Source organism: the organism of the source record quoted next, unplaced genomic scaffold (assembly GCF_019419815.1).
Source record: "Pyrus x bretschneideri cultivar Hongxiangsu unplaced genomic scaffold, Pyrus_bretschneideri_v1 Contig67, whole genome shotgun sequence".
Lineage (NCBI taxonomy): Eukaryota > Viridiplantae > Streptophyta > Magnoliopsida > Rosales > Rosaceae > Pyrus > Pyrus x bretschneideri.
In genome coordinates, this window is record NW_025999806.1 from 1,383,381 (window position 1) to 1,403,774 (window position 20,394).

At 37.0% G+C, this 20,394-nt stretch overlaps 2 protein-coding genes across 3 annotated transcripts; one reads left to right on the forward strand and one right to left on the reverse strand.

Moving 5' to 3' along the window:
* Positions 1-2,142: 2,142 nt before the first annotated feature.
* On the forward strand, positions 2,143-4,806 carry LOC103937036 (histone H3-like centromeric protein cnp1). The gene is made up of 9 exons (XM_009346943.3): positions 2,143-2,362; positions 2,479-2,519; positions 2,883-2,928; positions 3,060-3,107; positions 3,231-3,275; positions 3,402-3,559; positions 3,972-4,046; positions 4,401-4,476; positions 4,582-4,806. Exons 1-9 carry the CDS (start codon positions 2,287-2,289, stop codon positions 4,635-4,637), a joined length of 621 nt encoding a protein of 206 aa, XP_009345218.2. The 5' UTR covers positions 2,143-2,286; the 3' UTR covers positions 4,638-4,806.
* A 422-nt stretch (positions 4,807-5,228) lies between these two features.
* LOC103937039 (abscisic-aldehyde oxidase) lies at positions 5,229-13,220 on the reverse strand. 2 transcript variants are annotated; one of them, XM_048573368.1, is made up of 10 exons: positions 12,859-13,220; positions 10,762-12,447; positions 9,342-9,601; positions 9,007-9,216; positions 8,608-8,826; positions 7,451-8,416; positions 7,042-7,137; positions 6,747-6,845; positions 6,163-6,352; positions 5,229-5,836 (listed from the first exon to the last, which is right to left on the reverse strand). In XM_048573368.1, exons 1-10 carry the CDS (start codon positions 13,016-13,018, stop codon positions 5,580-5,582), a joined length of 4,143 nt encoding a protein of 1,380 aa, XP_048429325.1. In that variant the 5' UTR covers positions 13,019-13,220; the 3' UTR covers positions 5,229-5,579. The 2 variants fall into 2 exon arrangements, with proteins under 2 accessions (XP_048429325.1, XP_048429326.1); XM_048573369.1 differs by having other exon boundaries at positions 10,762-12,458; positions 12,859-12,979.
* Between the last annotated feature and the right edge of the window lie 7,174 nt (positions 13,221-20,394).

Consider the following 20,394-nt stretch of genomic DNA (forward strand, 5'->3'; position numbering starts at 1 on the left):
CTGGCTCATATTCATCAACGGCTTCATAATCGTACTCATCTTCCACAATCATGTTGTGAAGAATGATGCACATCATCATGATGGATCGAAGCGACTTTACATCAAACAATCTGGTAGCACCTCTGACGATCGCCCATCGAGCTTGGAGGATACCGAAACAACGCTCCACATCCTTCCTGCACCCCTCTTGACAGCTTACAAAGTGTTTTTCCTTTGCACTTTGCGGACGTGGCACTGTTTTAACAAATGTTGACCACCTTGGATAAATGCCGTCAGCTAGGTAGTATGGCCCGTCGTACATATGTCCGTTGACCTCATACGTGACTTTTGGTGCCTTTCCTTGCAGGACATCATTGAACATTGGGGATTAGGTAAGGACGTTGATGTCATTTTGAGCTCCTGGAACCCCGAAAAAGGCGTGCCAAATCCATGTATCAAAAGATGCCACTGCCTCCAAAATGATACTTTTGCTCATTTTCTGTCCCCATAAGCGCCTTGCCATGCACTTGAACAGTTTTTCCACGTCCAGTGCATACAATCAATGCTTCCAATCATCCTAGGAAAACCATGCATCTTGGCCTTTTTCAGAAGCTGTTCCAAGTCCATGTTTGTAGGTTTTCGGAGGTACTCTGCGGTGTAGATAGATTCGATTGCTCCGCAAAACCTCAGTAGGGACTTAAGAATGGTTGATTTCCCCATCCTCGTTATCTCATCCACTTGGTCTGCAGATGCTCCATATGCAAGCATCCGCAAGACAGCATTAATTTTTTGCTGAGGAAGGAGACCCATAGCACCAAAAACATCATTCTTTTGCACAAAGTAAGAATCATGGTTGCAAACAACAATCATGATTTTGTTGAACAAATGTCGTTCCATTCTAAAACGACGTCTAAAGTACGTATCAGGGAATGCACTATTAGGGACAAAATAATTGTCCAAGAGTTCCATACCTCGTCGTTGCTTGCTTCTATCAAGGTTTTTGGAATGGCTGGGCCTGCAGATCTGAGCCACAACTTTGATGACTCGACAGGAATGTGAGGCTCTGCCCATTCTTACTTCGTCATCTCTCCTTCTACGCTCCTTATCTTCTTCCCTCTCATTTTTTGCCACCTGGAGATTGAACATTCCTTCTGATTGGTTAAACAATTCTTTCTCTTCTTGATCGAGTTCCCATATCATCCTTAAGGAAGAAGAAGACATTGTAAGAAAGAAGCAGAAACTATGAATAATGATACAAATTTTTGTGAAAAAGGAAGCATAAACTATGAATAATGATAGAGATCTTGAGAAAATTGGTGTGAGATTTGTGAGGATGGATAGTGGATTATATGGAGGATTCAGAAAGGATTAAGTTGTAGATAATGCCACGTGGCATGCCGTCATTCGTTAAAAATCTTATGGAAATCTATCCTCAAATATTGTAAACAGATTATGACACGTGGCACGACGTGATTGGTTACTAATCTTATCAGAAATCCATCACCAATAATTGTATTTTCGGATAATGACACATGTCATGCCATCATTCGTTAAAAATCTGATGGAAATCTATCCTCAAAGATTGTAAACAGAATATGACACGTGGCACAATGTGATTGGTTAATAATCTTATCAGAAATCCTCACCAATAATTGTATTTTCGGATAATGACACGTGGCGCAACGAGTACGATTAAAAATCTTATCGGAAATCCATCCCCAATAATTGTCTTTTCGGATTTTAAGACAAGTGGTGTAACGAGAACGATTAAAAATCTTATCCGAAATTACAAATAAAATTATTTTGTATTATTTAATAATACTTTGGATAATGACACGTGACGCAACGAGAACGATTAAAAATCTTATCCGAAATTACAATTAAAATTATTTTGTATTATTTTATAAAAAAAAATTACTAATATTTTATTACCTATTGCCAGGGTTATTGAAGTGTAACGGTGGAAATGCAAAAGACGATTACTGTTCATTAAGAGCAGTTACTGTTTACCAGGTGGATTGAATAGTGAATAGCCTGGGGAGGCTCTAACGCTGAAGTTGCTCTTAGTGTATATAATATTATTTGTTCAAAAAAAAAAAAAAAGAAAAAAAAAAAGTATCTGGTTTTGTTTGAATAATGAAAAATTGAAAAATGTAAAGGAGCGGGAGGCTTTTCATTTTTACTGGCAGGAAGCGGGAAGAAACGGATGGGATTTTTTGTTTTGTTCTAAGCGGACGCCAAATCAAAATGCAATCACCTTAAATATTGACTTTTATTTTCCCTTTTGGTTCTCGGAGTTCGACGCCAATGGCGAGGATTAAGCACACTGCCCACAAGAAATCCGTCGCCAGAAAATCGTCAACTCCCAAAGAAGCTGCTGCTGGTACCCTTCTCTCTGTCTCTCTCTCTTCATGTATGGATTTTGTTGGATCTGTGTGCGCGGGTTGAGGATTTTGATTTTTTCGTTTCCGAAACCCTAATTTTTGTCATTTTCTCCAGGTACTGGCGGAACCTCGGCGGCGTCGACTGCAAAACAAACGGTATTCTCTTTCTCGCACTTCATTTCTTGTTAGTAATTTTCTTGTTGCCCAAACGGAGTTTTGCTTAGTTTTTTTTATTTTCATGAAATCCTCTAATTTTCTCTGATTGGCTGCTAAGAAAAAGGGCGGTAAATAAAATATGTATATAAATTAAAAATACCATTAAAATATTTAAGCCACGCACTTAGTTTAGTGTTATATTATTGGTTTATGTCTAATTTCCCATTGGATCTAACCTTCTTGAGTTAAAATCCTAATAGTTAAGGCCCTTGAAACTTAATCACTTATCCTTGATCCATTGAAGAAAAATTTCGTATCTGTAATTCTGACATTCCTAATTTATTTATTTTCAATAAATTGAAGGATCCATCTGCACCACGGAGGAGATCTGAGAGGAGTTCTCAGAGAAGTAAATATGTTTTTTCATTATTTTTTTCTCATCTGTTTTTTGATTAGTTTGTTGCCAACAATGGTGGTGATAAATGTAATGCTATAGTGGAAAGAAGTTGATTTTGAATGTCAATTGCTGTTGTGTTGTAGCTTCTGAATCGCAAGAGCAGCAGGAACCTGAGACGAATTCTCAAGCAAGTAAATATGTGTTTCTTAATGGTTTATTTATCTATTTTCCCATTTGTTTGACACTGGTGAAGCTGGTGGTGATGATGGTAATGGAAATGAAAGGATTTTGAATGATTGTTGTTACTTCTACAGCGCCGCAATCAAAGAAGCAGAAGGGATCTGAGAGGAATCCTCAAAGTAAGTTTTTGTTTCTTCATTGTTTATCTATATATCTTTCCATTTGTTTGACACTGATGATTGTTGTGGTTATGATGGTAGTGGAAATGAGTTTATTTTGAATGGTTATTGTTATTACATCTGTAGCACCTCAATCAAAGAAGCAGAAGCAATCTGAGAGGAATCCTCCACCAACACAGAAGAAGAAATGGCGTTACAGGCCAGGAACCGTGGCTTTTCGGGAGATCAGATACTACCAGAAGACGTGGAATCTGATTATCCCCGCTGCTCCATTTATCAGAACCGTGAGTTCTTATCTCCCTTGTTGATATATTACACACTTGTACCCACATATGCATGTTTCTGTGCTCATAGATGTTTGATAGGTTTAGTGCTAGGAGTTATGCGCTGCGCCAGCTAGTCGCACTTCTCTGTTCAGAAATCAGAGAACTACTCATGATATTTGTGAACTTGCCAATTTAACAAATTCTTTGATTCTTGTGATGTATATTTGATTTTGCATTTTAAATTGTATAGACAAGTTGGACTTTACATCTTTTCAATCTCAGAGTTAAAGCTTTATTTGTGAACAATGTGATTAGATTTTCTGTTTACTTTTTGTATGAAGATAATATCTACTAGATTTCATGATCTAGTTTTGCTAGTGAAATTTGTTGATTGATCACAAAATTCTGACACCGTCGTCCTTCATTATAGGTGAGAGAGATCAGCATCAATATGTCTAAAGATCCCGTGCGTTGGACACCTGAGGCTTTACAAGCAATTCAAGAGGTGAATAAATGTTTTATTTGTTTTAATGGAAATTTCACCTGGTAGTAGCAGAATTACCATGCAAATGTAAATATCTGCCTTCCAATTTCAGTGAGTTGTAGCATATTCTTGTCGGTTCTAATAAGCAGGCTTGATGAGCGATCCTCCCTAGGTATCATCGACGTCTATGAAAGTACATTTGATGGTTCCTCAGCTGCTTATTCCATTTAGTTCTTCTTATTATCCCAAGCATGCCATGTAACCATAGGCCACTATAGCATTCCTCCAAAGCTTTTGTTGTGCCAGTGCATGAAGAACTTAGCGTAGATTATTAGAAGACGAACTAGCAACGCATATTGGTTTTTACCTTTGCAGGCAGCCGAGGATTTTTTAGTCCACCTGTTTGAGGACTCGATGCTTTGTGCAATCCATGCGAGGCGTGTCACTCTTAGTAAGTAATTCTGGAATTTAATGTTTGCTTAATTAAGTGTTATTCTCCAAATGCTGTGTAAAATTTACAAGTTGACCCGGTTTCACTTGCCTCTTGTGTCCCCAGTGAAGAAGGATTTAGAGCTAGCTCGACGGATTCGAGGGGAAGGGAGGTTCTGCTGAGAGCATGACAGTAGTAACTGGCTCCATACTCTGATCTAACCATTTTAATAAAGGACACCATTCTTTTTTTTTTTTTTTGGCCTGACAGTTGCCATCTTGTGCTGTACATTTACAAGTACGTAGATTTCAAGTTTCAATGATGCCACTTAGCATTGATTTTTTTTGTTGATTGATTCGTCTTTTGTTTGGCATAAATGTGATTTAAGTTGGATGTTGCATCTGGGGAGGTGTTGCTGGGATCCTGTGTGGTCGCGGTTATGCATAAGTGATGTGTTACGCTTACGCATATGTTGGCGGATGTTTCGATATCGAATAGATATTTTACATACTGAAATAAAATATTTTGTATAAAAGTTAGATATTACATATATATATATATATATATATATATATCATTATACTGAAAAATCTATTCATCTAGTGTAATACAAAACTCAAAAACGTGTATTAAATTACAAAAATAATATTGAAAACTGTGAATATTGGACGGTTTTCATGGAGTTTTCTCCTTCATCCTACAATTTCATGGAATTATAGGCTGACATCCTCGATATTGACGGATTTTTGCTTAATTTTGCCGATATGAGTGAGTTTAGTCTTCAACCCCCTTTCTATATCAATCTTTGATCCGATATTTCCGTTAAAATATGGACAATATCGATACAATTTTAAACATTGGGGCTATGTTGGGATCCATATTGGTGTATACAAATAAATATTTGTGAAGGTGATGCTTGTGTTTTAAACTGAGATTAAATTGGCCACCACCGGCACCCCCTATGTTTTGCTGTTATTGTTACTCACACGAGCTTCCCCGCTTATTGGGTTTTGCCATATTTCATTTAGGGGTTTGATTTTGCAGGGTATCATGTCTTGTTGGTTAAGGCGTAAATATAAACGGAAAACATCCCCATTCCACCTCCAGCAATCTGAAGAGTGTCCTTACACAGAATGACGAACCGCTTGCCGGTTGAGCGAACCTTGGTTTCTGCCAGTGATCCATTCCAAGTACCTCTCCACAGTTTCCAGCCCACACAGCTCCTTCACAACTGGCATGGTGGCGGGAACATCCAACTGGAATATCGAAGCTGATCCATCTAAGCCGCCCCACTGGAGAAGCTGTTTTCTCGATTCTTTAATGGCAGCCCTTGTAGCACAGTGAACAGAAACCGCAAGAAGTAATGGTGGCTCACCAGAAGCTGCACAAAAGATTTTCGATGTGTTTCACGACACTTTTCAAATTTGGCGATCAAACACTTCTTTAAATTGAAACGTTTGTAATAAATTGAAAATTAAAAAAAATACGGCAAGCATATATTTTTCGACTTTCAAATTCTGCAACAACATAAAGTTTTCGACTTTTCAATTTTTGTAATAACATAATATCTCTGTTTTTTCAAATCCGCCTACTTTTACTTACACAAAAATCTTTTCTGGTATCAGTTGTATTTGAGATAAGTAGAAGTGTGCAAGGCACGGCATGGTACTAACATGAAAGAGTCTCAGAAATATTTGAATGGCATACCTTTTGAAGAGAGCACGCGTTTTTTGTGATGCCCACTGTTCAATACTTCAACGTTGAACTGTTTGGGTATGGTGTCCACTGTAGGAATTTTATAAGTCCATGTACCTTCTGAAATCACCAACCCATCTGAGTTTTCCGAGTATTCTTCAAGCATGAAAAACCCAATACCTTGAACAAAAGCACCTTCGATCTGCAAGAAACATGCACTGTCAAACTTAATTAAACCACATCGACTGCAAGCAAGTGAACTGGCTTTATGGATCTTAGCAGATTACAGAAAAGTTGAAAACTGTGATTCTTATTCCAAAGACGACTAGATGATGAAAATGCTACAATGCCTTGAATAGACAGATCATAAAGACGCTAGATACCAAAAGTATCCTAACAATGTATAAAATGAACATAACTATCAACTTTCCTTGCAATGGAATATGAAAGATTTCTCCCAGGCAGCACCTACTGGCATTCGCGATACGAAAAATAAAATCTGACATCATGCAATACGACCGGAGTCGCCTCTAGATCTTAATTCACAGAAAATCATTATAAAACTTCGAGTAGCATGTAAGTTTAATCATGCCAACCTGTCCTAAGTCCACAGCCGGGTTGAGACTCTGACCACAATCGTAGATAATATCTGATCGCAGAATTCTGGTTTCTCCAGTCAGGACATTTACCTCCACCTGTGATCAAGTAGTTTCATTGTTACTACTCTAGAAATTTTAACTGATAGTAATTGCTAGTACTCATCCTAATAGTGCGACTGTGACATTGCACTATGACATTGCATCCATAAAAGGTTGTTGAAAATTCAACGGGCACAAAAGAACTAAAATACACAAGAATAAAATGAAGTAAGACTGTTAAACACAAACTTGCCTCACTCACAGCAGCGCCATAGTTAAGGTACTTCATGGAAGCAAAATCAGGGACATAGTAAGAACTTGCTGATAAGTTCACAGCTTCCAAGGATGCCTGCATTTTGACAGAATACACTGCAATGATGTATATATGAATTTGGGAAAAATGCAATAAATTGATTGAATGTTTAAAAAGAAAAAAAGAGTGATGCAGTGCGTGAAGCGCCATGGCAGGGATTTGTAACAAATCAATAAGTTGATTAAAAATGTTTAAAAAGAAAAAAGTCATGCAGCAATAATTTCAAGGCCATTGCTATTCATGCTTCCCTCACTCCTATGGGGGACTGCAAATAACATGTGTTATGGTAGCAGTCCAACAAAGGAGCACGGGTGTGTAAATAAGCCCTCCCTGAATCCAAGTAGAATACCTGCAGAATAAGAGTTTCCCAGTTAACAGAGCCCATTTGCTCCTTCAATCTCCCCTTGAGAGTAGCTAACCTCTCAACCAAAATATTACAGCAAAGTCTAACTGCCTCACAGCTTGCCTCAGATGTAGTGCTCCCGGAAGTAAATCCCCCTTGAATTAAGCTCAATGTATCAGATTGCACCACCCGTACTTTATCCAAAAGGTCTCCACTACCATCACATTGAATTGAACCAAGAGCAAAAGCTGCCATCTGTCTTACCTTCGTCCAGAGCCCCTGACCCAGTTCAATTCCTCCAACTTCAACGACAACAGACCCATCACCAAAAATGCTTACTCTTGCTGGAGTTGGCCTCAGTATCACTTCATGCAATATCGGTACTCGAGAAATTCCTCTTTTCTGCCATTTATTACACCTATTAAATTCTTTTACCATCTCAGTCCTTGGGTTAAAGCTTGAAGACATGGCCAACTTGTCCCATATAAACGGTAATGTATACTCCAGAGGTTCACCAGCGCTGTGCTCATAAAACAAATCAAGGCTGTGAGAGGTGTGAAGATTAATGCTTCTCACAGAATCCACTTCTATAGAAAGGGTGGATGCTACATGTTCAATTACAGCTTCAGCAATAAAAGACCCCTGCACCTCCCCAGGGGCCCGCATAGCAGACCTACTCGGAGTGTTTGTTTTACACACCTTGAAATCGAAAGCCAGAGCACCCCAGTCATACTTCTTAAGTGCAGACAGAATATTGTTTGGCATTACTGGACTTATATCTAGGGAAATCCCTGCATTTATTAATATCTCAAGATCTAGAGCAGTAATCTTCCCATCAGACTTGAATCCCACACTGTAAGTTATCTTCATGGGATGCCTTCCTCCAGCCATTATCATATCAGTCTTCCGATTGAGATACATCCTTACAGGTCTATGTAATTTGTGTGCAGCAAGAGCACATGCAGTTGCCACCTAAAATATCAGAATTGCAGCACCTTTATCTTCTATTCAACATTGGGAATCACGTACAAAAAAAAGTCATAAACATAGACAGGTGATGATAACAAGTGCTTAGTCTACACTTAAACTGGACAACCTTGTCCACGATTAGATAAACAGTAATAAAAATGGAATATAGAGATTCCAATAGGTATTATACTCACAGGCATGGACTTTATGGCCTTTCCACCAAAGCCCCCTCCAACCCTTCTTGTAATTACACGAACATTATTTTCAGGAATACCAAGGCATTTTGCAATTGAAGAGTGTGCAATCTCAGGGCACTGACTTGAAGTGTAAACCACCATGCAGTTGTCTTCATCTGGCACAGCAAGGGCAGTTTGTGTCTCCATGTAGAAATAGTATTGTGAACCAAGTTTGATCTGAAAGCCAAATATGCACGGATTTGTAAGTTAGCGGATGGCCTTTTCATGTATATGAATAAAACCAAGGAACAACGTTGAATATCGAAAACCCACATTACAAGGATCAGAAACAGGGCAGAACATTAGTGTGGGAAGGGGACTGGGAAAAAGAAAGAATGTTATATTGATTTCAAGTACCTCAGCAGAAATAATCTTGTGATCAGCTGCAGCCATTCCATTTGATATGTCACCAACCTGTTTCGGATACAAGAAAGGAGGGACCTCAAAAAAATTAGATCTCTTAACTGCCTCTTCGACTGATAGAATAGGTGGGTCTATATCTTCCATGTCATAATCAACCACCACAAAGTTTGTAGCCAAGTCTGCATGTTTCTGCGTATCGGCTACCTACAGAATTTTTTTTTGATGAGTAAATTGACACACAATCCAAAGAAAGAAGAAAAAGCATTTTTGTAGTTTGGCATTCATTCAAACTAAGATTGTTAAATATAATCACAGGATCGTGGAATTACCACGAAAGCAAGACGCTGACCAGCACATTCGGTAAGATCGTCAGCGAAAAGAGGTTCTGTACCAAATACAGTCTTAGACCCTATGTTCTCCCCAGACTTGGGAATATCTTTAAAAGATATAAGTGCAGCAACTCCTTCTGGATGTCGTTTAGGTTCAAAATTTATTCTCTTCACTCTAGCCAAAGGCTTTGTACTATAAATGAACGCTCCATGTAAGCAATTTTTCGGAGACGGAATGTCGTCTACATAGACTGCCTCACCTACAATTTGATGGTCATGAATGAGATAAGTACTTTTGTTCTCAAGAATTAAAAGCACTCAAGAAAACATATAAAAGAAATGGAAAAGATACATAGTTGGATTAAGAAAAAAACAAAAAGACAAAAGGTCAACCAAAACTCGGTGCCATAAAAGTTTAAACATGATCTGTTCAGAAATTATACAAATACCCACACACGTATATATAATATAATTACAGAGAGATAGAGAGACGACGGGAGGAGGACACAATACTATATAGCAAGTGAACTAATTGTCCACAACTGGTCATTAGTTTATATTCTGCCAATATTGGTTTCATTAAGATTTTGTTTCTTATATTAAAGAATGATCTCAAAAGATGGCAAATGAGACCTTTCAATAAGCATATTGTAAGTTTATAATTCAAGCCCTCAAAGCCCTCAATACTTTTAGGTATGCAACATGACCGGCCGGCGAGAAAAATATATCAAGTATATCATACTACAATTTTCTCAGCTAGACAAAAAGGAACATTTTGGAGCAGAGAACACGACTGCAAACTAAGTCCAATACCAAAAAAATGGAGACAATCATTGCTTGTTGCCTCACCGGTGTATTTTATGGAAGTCATATTCGGAATCTGTTGATCATATATTTCTTCGTTTAACTTCGGGTCTGTGGCTGAAGTTGGTTTGGGAGGGATATAAAGCTTTAAGGTATGTGGGCTCACAATATGGTCTGGAAGGGAAAGAAAGCTGAGGTTATGTGAGGCAGTATGATCCTCACTTTGTTTTGGGGGGCTTGGATGAAGAGGAATAGAAGGATTATTGAAGATTCTGTGGGAGCTGGTTTAGTGGAGCTTTGGGATAGCATTTGTTGTTTGCCAGCCCTTTAGGCTTCTGTTTCCCCAGAGTTCAAAGGAAACTCTGCTTCCTTAAAATGTCTATATTTGGAAGCTGATATCCTCTTAGTTCGTTAGCAATTTTTAGAGTGGTTGTGTCTTGTTTGTTTTGTTCGGGCTGTAGGGCATGGTCTGCTAGTCCCAACCACCCCCAAACACCCCAAAAAAATTCCTGTTCTTTCTGTTTCCTTATTTAATTAGCACCAAAGAGAACATTAAAAAGGATGCTAGTGATTAGACATCCCTATAATAACGTGAAGGATAAGTTGGATAACTAACCTGAAGCTTGTATGAGACCTCCAGATTTTGTAATTGGCTTACCAACCGGATCATACTCTGTACTTAATTCAAGCACCTGTTTAGCAGATGACAGAACAGTTGTCATCTTCTTATTAGCACCTTGGTTCCTTTTTAACTTAGAAGAATCGGCCAACAAAGTAGTTCCCAAGAAATCATTGGAAATATCATATTCACTGTCAATTAAGGGGCTAAAGAACTCGAAAAGAAAACCAGCAGCCAAGCTTGTCCTGTAAGCAGGGCTTGTAGTTCCTTCTTCGGGAACCACAACATCTTTAACTAATTTAATAGCGTCATACAGAACACCAGGACTCAGCACTTTCCCAGTTAAAAGTTCCTCAACCTTTCTTGCTCTAATTGCATGTTTAGTTCCATAAGCACCAAAAGCCAGACGACAATTATCCACCATAATTCCATTGGAAATCTTACAAAACGATACTTCAGCTAGGAAGGCAGCATTTAAATAAGCCAATGCGTTTCCTAGGGGTCTTGGTGCAGCTCGATAGGTTTCAAACAGCAATACAGTGTTGGTTTCTGGAGAAACGTTTCTAACTGCTTCCCATTTTGGGATTTTAACACTTAGAAGTACACTTTTTGGATCCAGTGGAGACTGTTTCAGAAAATCCTCCAACATAATCGTTTCAGATCTAGAACCATCCATTATATTTACCTCTGAATCCACAGCAAGAAGTATTGTAGCAATATCTGAAGGAAAGCATTTTCTCTGTGTCATCACCAAATTCCCTCCTATACTAGCTGTATTTCTGATGAACCCTGAAGCAATTTTCCCCATATGATTGGCAATTTTTTTCAACACAACCTCACCTCTTGATGGAGATTCACCGTTGTCCTTCTTCCTCAAAGCTTCAATAACCTTAGATATTGTTACAATTGCTCCAAACTCAATCCCTGTCGGATCTATCTTAATAATTGATAATTCAGGAACATATCTGAGATCAATGTATCGGTCATAGCGCTTTAGCTCCTTGTAATAGCCCGTCCCTGTGTTTCCAACAACTAATTTCATATCGTCCGCATTATCAAAATCAGTAGCTGTCAATAAGTTTTGAAGCTCCTCAACTCTAACAGGAATGTACCAGCAATATCTCTTTGGATCCAAAGACATAGAAGAGCGGATTTCATTTTTTAAGAAGTCCGGAAATGTACAGATGTCATCGTTATGGTTATATAGGGGCAATCTACTTATCTTTACTTCCTTACTCTCTCCCTTCTTCCAAAAAGAGTTGAACCCCAAATCCTCCATATCAACATCAGCTGCGAAACTCTTGCAGGCATCAGCAATTGATCGATACCCAGTACATCGACAGAGGTTACCTGCAATAGACTTTTCAGCTTCGGAAACAGTCAGCTTGGAGAACCCATGAGGGGGTTCAGGTCTATTCGTCTTTTTAGCATTGACCAGAGCACCAAAGAGTGAAACACACATGCCAGGAGTACAAAAGCCACATTGAGAAGCATGGAAACCAGTAATCCTTTGGTGAATTGGGTGGAACCCGTCTTTGAGATTTCCAAGGCCTTCGGATGTTGTAATGGAACCTCCATTTACACTGCAAAGCAGAGTGAGACATGAACTTACAGTAAAATCTGTCACTTGGTCCGCAACAGGGTCGTACTTGGACAGAAGCACAACACAAGCACCGCAACCACCTGCAGCCAATCTTTTAAGTGCATGTCATAAAAATTATCCAACTTTGTGCATATCATCAACCTAATCTAATATGATTACTAAGGTAATGTTTTGTGCATATCATCAACTGAACTCCTGAAATTATAGTTTGTTCACCGCGAAAGCGAGTGACTAACAAGTTTTGATTTAGCCGTCAAATTTCATTTCCACAAGTATATAAATCTTTGCATTTTCAATCTCCATCATTCATTCATTTCCCGTACAACTCGGTACTACGTACCATTGAAGAAAAATCGCAATGTTTGATCATAAAATGATATAAAGCTACAAGCATAGCGATCCGCCTTCCAGTCAGCATATGAACAAGGAAGAAGGGTATTCGGGCAAATGACGGAGAGAGAGAGAGAGAGAGAGAGTGAGAGTATTAAGACCTTCGCCGCAGCTGAGCTTGACACTTTTGAATGTGGTGTGAGAACGCAAGAAGTCGAGGAGAGTGGTGGAAGGGTCAAGGGTCGAGAGCTCAAACCTCTCCCCGTTAACTGCAAAAACCAGGTTGCCACCGCTTCCTGCAGCTTCTTTTTCGTCGGCCATTTCCGAGAGCAAATGGAGAAGAACCCAACTGCAGCTTCAGAGGCAAATCTACTAATCTACACATTCAGGATTTTCCATTACAAATCCAAAACCTTGAGAATTTCCAAAAAAGTGATGTCACTTTCACCGATTCTCCGTTATTCATAGTCAAAGCGAAAGCTCCAAGGCCTCCCTACCCTCAATCAAATTCGAGGACTCCTTTCCCTTCTTCAAGTTTATCTTTATAATTTTTTACTACACATCAATAGTTTTTCAATTAAACTTTTAAATATTTAATTAAAGTGCTTTGACTTAACACCTGTCAGCATAATTACATGTAAACTATTTTTATGTCATTGTTGTAAATATGAATGTTCATTATTTCATTATTTAGTTTGAGTAATGCAAGTAATGACATCATGTATGTATAAGCAACGATATCATTACTTATTCATTTGCCTATATAATGAAGGCCAAGGCCGCTAACAAATAAAAGAAACATAAGTAGCAAAGCAAAGAAAAGAGAAAATACTAGAGAGAAGAGTGAAAATAATGAGAGTTATTTTGTACTCCTATCATTTCAAATAATAAATAAATAAAATACTAGTGCTACCCCCAGGACATAAGCACACCTGCCAAACCTCATAAATATTGTGTTTTATTTACTTTATTCCACTGCACACATACCTTAATTTCACAATACATTATCAGCATGAGAAGCTCTCGTGTCAGTAGAATAAATTCAGTGAAGCACTACCTACCTCCATCTTAGTCGGTTGGAATCTTATAGATAAGCAAATCCTTTTATTTTATCCTCATAACTTTCTTAGACCAAATATATATCTTGTTCTATGACTGTATATAATTATTTGTAGAAGCAAAAAAGGCACAAACTTGAAATTCGCAGAAAAACCAACAGTCTTCTTATGAGCTCTAAAACTCTAACTTCCTGTGCTCAAATAGAAATTTGTCTGTCATAGAAGTTGTTCCTTATCCTCTCTCCTATAACATATCAAAATCCCAGAAAGATCCAATAGTTAATTCATTCTAGATCTTAAAAATACTACTATAAACCTGAAACTCGTAGAATAACCAACAATCGTCCTACGAGCCCTACAATTCTAACTTACTATGCTCAAATAGAAATTTGTCCTTCATAGAAGTTGTTCCTTATCCTCTCTCCTATAACATATCAAAATTCCAGAAAGATCCAACGGTTAATTCATTCTCGATCTTCAAAAGTACTATTATAGACTTGAAATTCACAGAAAAACTGGCGGCCAGGTTAAACTCCAACTTCCTAACCTCGGATGGAAACACTTTTTTCATTGTAGTTGTTCATTACCCCCTTGTCAATACCCTAACGGTTTGATATTTCTGTAATTCTCAAACATTACCGTTGATAAATAACCACTGTTAGAAAGAGAGAGAAAAGTATAGTAAGTTAGTACTTACTTTTTCCTTATCATTATTAATCTTATTATCAATATGATTGGTGCAGTATAATCGCTCATCTTACACTCTAGATTATAGTATGAATACTACAGATTGACCATCCTCACCCTTCATAAATTTATATATATACGAATGGCGCGACATTGTCACCCTTCTTATAATAACAATTATTATCTTTAAATTTTGATATTTATGTGAATGATGCTGAATTAAAACCCTTGTCACAATCTTTATTTATTTAAAGAAATTTGTTTATTGTGGCTGTAATTACCGCCCTCTGCTTTAATTTACTTATTGTAATACATTTTATTATGATGAGTATATACAAGACCCGAAGTTCCTTGATCAAACAAGAACATGAAGTTTCTTGATCCTCATCATATACAATGATTGAACCTGAAGTTCCATCATATGAAAAGATCGGACTTGAAGTTCCTTGATCCTCATCATATAAAAAATTGGTCCCGAAGTTCCTTGATTAAAATTAAAAGCTAAAGTTTTTTAATAAGTTGAGAGAACAACATTTGCTCAATTAAATTAAAATGACGGCCATATGCGCCTCAGTTTGCAGACTAATAAATGAGGGCTAGAAGTTCCTTGATTCTTGTAAATGAGGGCCATAAGTTTTTTAATCCATGTACAACTTAAGTATGGGCATGAATTCTAAAAATAAAAACCTAAAAGTTCTAATAGTCTCGCTATCAAGAATAAATTTTGAGTATATATGTCTATGTTTTGACCTCAAGTTCAATATATAAATAATGTTAAGAACTTGAAGTTCTAACATTTTTGTGTTGACATGTGTTTATATGGTATGAGTTAATTATCACAAGTTCTGTCGTGCCTGAATTTCTTTATTTTTGGAACAAGAAACTGGTGAACTTAGTAAAACTCGATTTTGTTACCATCGACAGTAGACATGTGTTTGTATGGTATGAATTAATTATCACAAGTTCTGTCATATCTGAATTTCTTTCTTTTTGGAACAAGAAATTGGTGAACTTAGGAAAACTCGATTATGTTACCATCGACATCTCAGGAAAGAAGTACTTTCATGAATTCATGATGCTCGGGAACTTATGTGGAAGGATATAATATTAGGAAACATCTTTGCTTAAAAGCTCATTGAATCATATTAATGGAATTAGAAGTTTCCATAGTTTCCTATATCCAACAACTTGAACTAGTAGTTGATAACTCATATATTTCATACATTTATACCATCCATTCTTAGTCTCTTAGTGATATTTTTGAGTTAATCTGGTTGCATTTTGCTCTTTTGTGTTAATGTGCAGTTAATTGTATTTTAGAGCCGATTGAAGTTACATAAGGCAAAATGGTGCTGAAAGCGGAGAATTAAATAAGGATTCTGATGTAGAGAAAGATTCAAAGTGTACAATTGAAAATGGAGATGAATATGGCCCTTTAAGAGACCAATAATAGCAAAAAACGTTTGAAATAAATGCTTTATTACTGGGATGTCTTGGCATTCTATAATAGCCTCTTTAACCTTATAAAATTGAGAGTTTCAGCCACTTTTACACAAGCTTCCCCTTGGGGACGCCCATAACTCTTTCTCTTCTCTTTCTTTGGCCTTTCTTCCAGAAACAAAATCCTTTCTCCATTCACCATCCGCAGCCACTAAAGAAACCACATAGCCGCACTGTTCTTGGAGAAGTTCAACATTAGAATTGCTTTAAGGGGGTTTCTTTTATGAACTTTAATTTCACTCATGGTGTTCTTGATATTTATATATTTTGTAATAATGTTGTGTAATTAAGTTCATAGCTGGGGAATTCAATGTAACCTTGCAAACCTACTCTATGTTATTAAGTTAAAGTATTCAAATTACCAATATGTGTTCTTGTTTCATTCACTGATTTTATAGTATAATTTGTTAGTTAATCTTAATGTTTGATCACCATTAGGGCTGCTTATGAATTATTTGATCAAGGTTGTGGTACACATCATGCTTAATCTTTGTAGACATGTGAATGAATGAAGAAATTGCTATGCATACATCATGCCATGTGATTTCTTTGGTTCTTGGAAGTTTTCTTGTTCTTAATGGATTCTTATTTGGTAATCTAAGTTGAACATCACAACTAGGTTGCAGATTAGGAGTACTTGATCAAAACCACACATTAAATGGATGATCATAAATGAGTAAAACAAACCCTAGTTGCAGATTGGAGAGTTGAATGCGTTTTGACTTAATTTTCATGGAATTGGCTTGTAACGGTGAAATCGGTATCCCTAGTTCCATTCCCATTATTTCTGAATCAACCTATCATTTATCTATATCTTTCTTCCATTTGTAAGTTATTTTAGTTTCCAATTCAAAAATCTAAATTTAATTTGTTAGTTTCATTGTTTAGTTAGGGTTAACATAAAGCTAGTAATTTGTAGAGTACTAATCAGTCCATGTGATTCAACACCTTTACTTGTGCCATTATACTATCCTTATATTTTCACTTGAAAGGAACACGATAAAATTTTGGCATCGTTGCCGGGGACTGACTTCAGTCCTCTCTAATTGCTTGCCTTATAAACCTTTTTTGTTTTTATTTTCGTAGTTTAGATTTTTCATTTACAATTTAGCTTGTTTTGATTTCAGGTGGTATAAAAAGATGTATGGTGTATGTTCATTAGGTGCCAAGACTGGTCATCCTTTTCAATTATGTCCAAGGAGAGATGAATTTCCTACATTTGTCCGAGAACATTCACACCTCATAAGTTTATCCAACCAAAGGCCAATACATTCATTATCAAACACATATAGCCTTATTTGGAGTAGACCTTAATCATGACTCTTGGAACAATATACAAGCTCCAAATCAAACATTTGCACCTCCCCCACAACAGGCCCCCTTTGACACTTCATTGGAGGACACTTTGGATCTACTTGCTCAAAGCACTTCACAATTTTCAACAATCAATGAGTAGCATGATTCAAGAACATTCCATTGCACTTACCAAGTTGGAAATTCAATTGGGACAGATTGACCAAACGTTAAATGAACAACCATGTGGTGATGGTCAAGATGTGAATAGTGAACAACCATTGGAATCTAGCTGTGCCGATATACATAGAGAAGTTCTTGAATTGGAAGCTCTTTCCCAATCTTCTAATTCGCTTGAATTTTTCTCAAAAGTTATGTTGGGTTTGTTGGAAATGTGCCCTAAAACCAATCATATGATGATACTTTACGGACATTTCAGAAAGTTAAACTAATGTAGTTTAAATGTAAAGGGCAAAGATTATTGTTTGAGCCGTCTCATATAAATGTTATATGCTTAAACGATAAGTCCAAGGAATATGTGATTGGAAGAATGCGATCTAAAGAAGTTAAATTCATGAGACCATTCTTTCGTTGACACATCCTAAACGTTCCTGATCATAGGATTGTCAATTGGGCATTGACAGTCCGTTAAGATCAGTACGTGCTATGTCTTCTCTCAGGGAGAGTGACTAGTCTCGATTCATTGGTGTGTGTGACATCAAGACAAGTACGTAGGTGCTTAATAGAGAATGAGTTCACTGAACACGATCAACGAAGAGTTCTCATATTCATGTCACATGAGAACTCATGGTTGGGATAATGCAAATTAGTCTTTTGACCTGAGGCATCACAGTTGTCTTGTGGTTAGGTCCTTAATCTTTGATTATGTCAAAGTCACTCCATCAGGAGGGTGTCCAAGGCATCGTTGGGGTTAAGCCACTTAGCCATGGAGGCAAGTGAATGTGCAACAAGGGATCTCTAACCTTCAAACTGTTTGAGGGAAAATACTCTATGATATGATTAAGAATCTTTGGCCAAAGTATGAATGAGATTTAGGAATGTGTTCCAAATCACATTCAAGGTAATCATATAAGCACAAGACTCACATTGGATAGTAGACATGAATAAACTATCAAACCAAACAATGTGGTCAAGAGTATTGTATTAGAGAAAGACCGTATTGCATTTGTAATCCTAAAACTGAATAGGTTCTCCACCTCTTCTGATTAGCTTGGGTAACCATGACATGCTGCTAGGCGTCAACCATGGTTTGTGGAAGCCCTAAAAGTATATTATCACTAACGGGAGAATTGAAAGTAAGTTTCAATTCACAATCGATTAGAAAGAGTTTTAATCACCCACTGCCTCGCTAAAAGGAACCTAATGGATCGTTCACCGAGTAAGGTAGAGTTTGAAGAAACAACGGAGATGAGTAAGAATAATTAAATGGTTTAATTATTTATCCAATGGCAAGGATTAATTAATATGTTAATTAATCAAACGAATGAGTTCGTTAAAAGACCTCGGGATAGTTTTGGACCTTAAGGCCCAATGGGCTTCGAACGTCAAGTCCATTGACTTAAGTTGTATGACAACTTAATGAATAATGATTCACAAAGGCCCAAATAGCCCAATAAATCCCCTTAGGCCGGCCATGTTAGAGAAGGAGTGGTTTTGGACTTATTTACAAGTTTGCCACTCAAATGAATTAAGGAATAAGTATGACTTAATAGCCAAAATTCATTAAGGGTTATTTTTGGGGGAAAGGATGAGAACACAAGCTCTCCTTTCTCTCTAAAATTTCGGCCAACCTTGGAGGGATCATCTAGCAATCAAACTCCTCCAAGGTCACTCATTTCTTCTTCATTATGCCTTGGTGATGAATAATTAGAGGTTCTCAATTTTGGGAACTTGGAGAAACCTTTTCATCCATCCAAATCCATGGATCTAAGATGCAAGGAATGAAGGCCCTCTCTTTGGGTGATTAGCCTTTGCTTATGCAAAGAGGAATCTACAAAGGTATTGATTTCTCAACTCACTTTGTTTTGAGTTGAGTCTTGGTTCACCTATCTACTAGGCTTTGAATTTCATGGGTAAATGTTTTGTTTTTAAGTGCATACAAGCATGATTCCGCCTTTAATTGTTAATTGCATGCTATTGATGTTGCTTAAATGAACATGTTTTTCACAAATCTTCCTTCAAGTGGTATCAAGAGCCTAAGTCTAGTAGTTGGTGAATCCTTTTGGGTTTTGTAGTTCATAGTTTGTGATTTGAATGTTGTAATTGTTACAAGCTTTATTCTTGCTTCTTTGAATGTAAATTTTGTTAGAAAATTTGCCATCTCAAATGTTGTAGATGTAGTTCATATGAGCATGAATTTTGGAGCTAAAATTTGGTGCCATGTTTTTGGGGAAATTCGGCCAAATCCAAAGGGTGGATTTTTGGGTTCTTGTTTGACTTGTTAAAAGTGTTTTAAAGTGACTTTTGGAACCCCTATGTACCCTAGTATGGTTGTATGTTATTTCCCTTAAGTTTGAGTGGTTTTGGTATGTTTTTGGGTGAAGAATGTTCATGGAGCTCTTATGGGTTTTCATGAATGTTCTTCATTGTTCTTGATATGTTCTTGCCAAGAACAAAATGTTTGGTGTTTTGATTCAAAGTTTTGATTTATTTCATAAAGTTTTTGTTTTGAAATATTTCTTATGTTTAAATATATTAGATATTTATTTTGAAAAATTAAAGAAATTTTAGTGGGTTGGTGTGTAATGATTTATTCCATTACACACACCCAACTTACAAAAACTTTGAAATTTTTATACATTTTGTTTCAAATGGCCGGCCACCCTACTCAATTAGGGTCCTTGTGGGGCTTTTGTGCAATTATATAAAGTTTTGATACTTTTGTGTATTTGCATTTTGACCCAAAAGTTTACGTTTTTACGTAAAGGTCCAAAATCACTAAAAAGACAAATTGTTTTGCTCCTTTAATGAAGTTTTATTTTTTGTGGAAATTTTTGGGTTCTAGTTGTAATTACATGAAGTAGTGGACTTTTGTGTTTTTACAAAGTGACACCAAAAGTTTAAGTTTTTGCAAAATAACCCAAAAGTTGAGGTTAATTGTACTATGGCCCAAACAAGTTGAGGTCATAGCATTTTGGC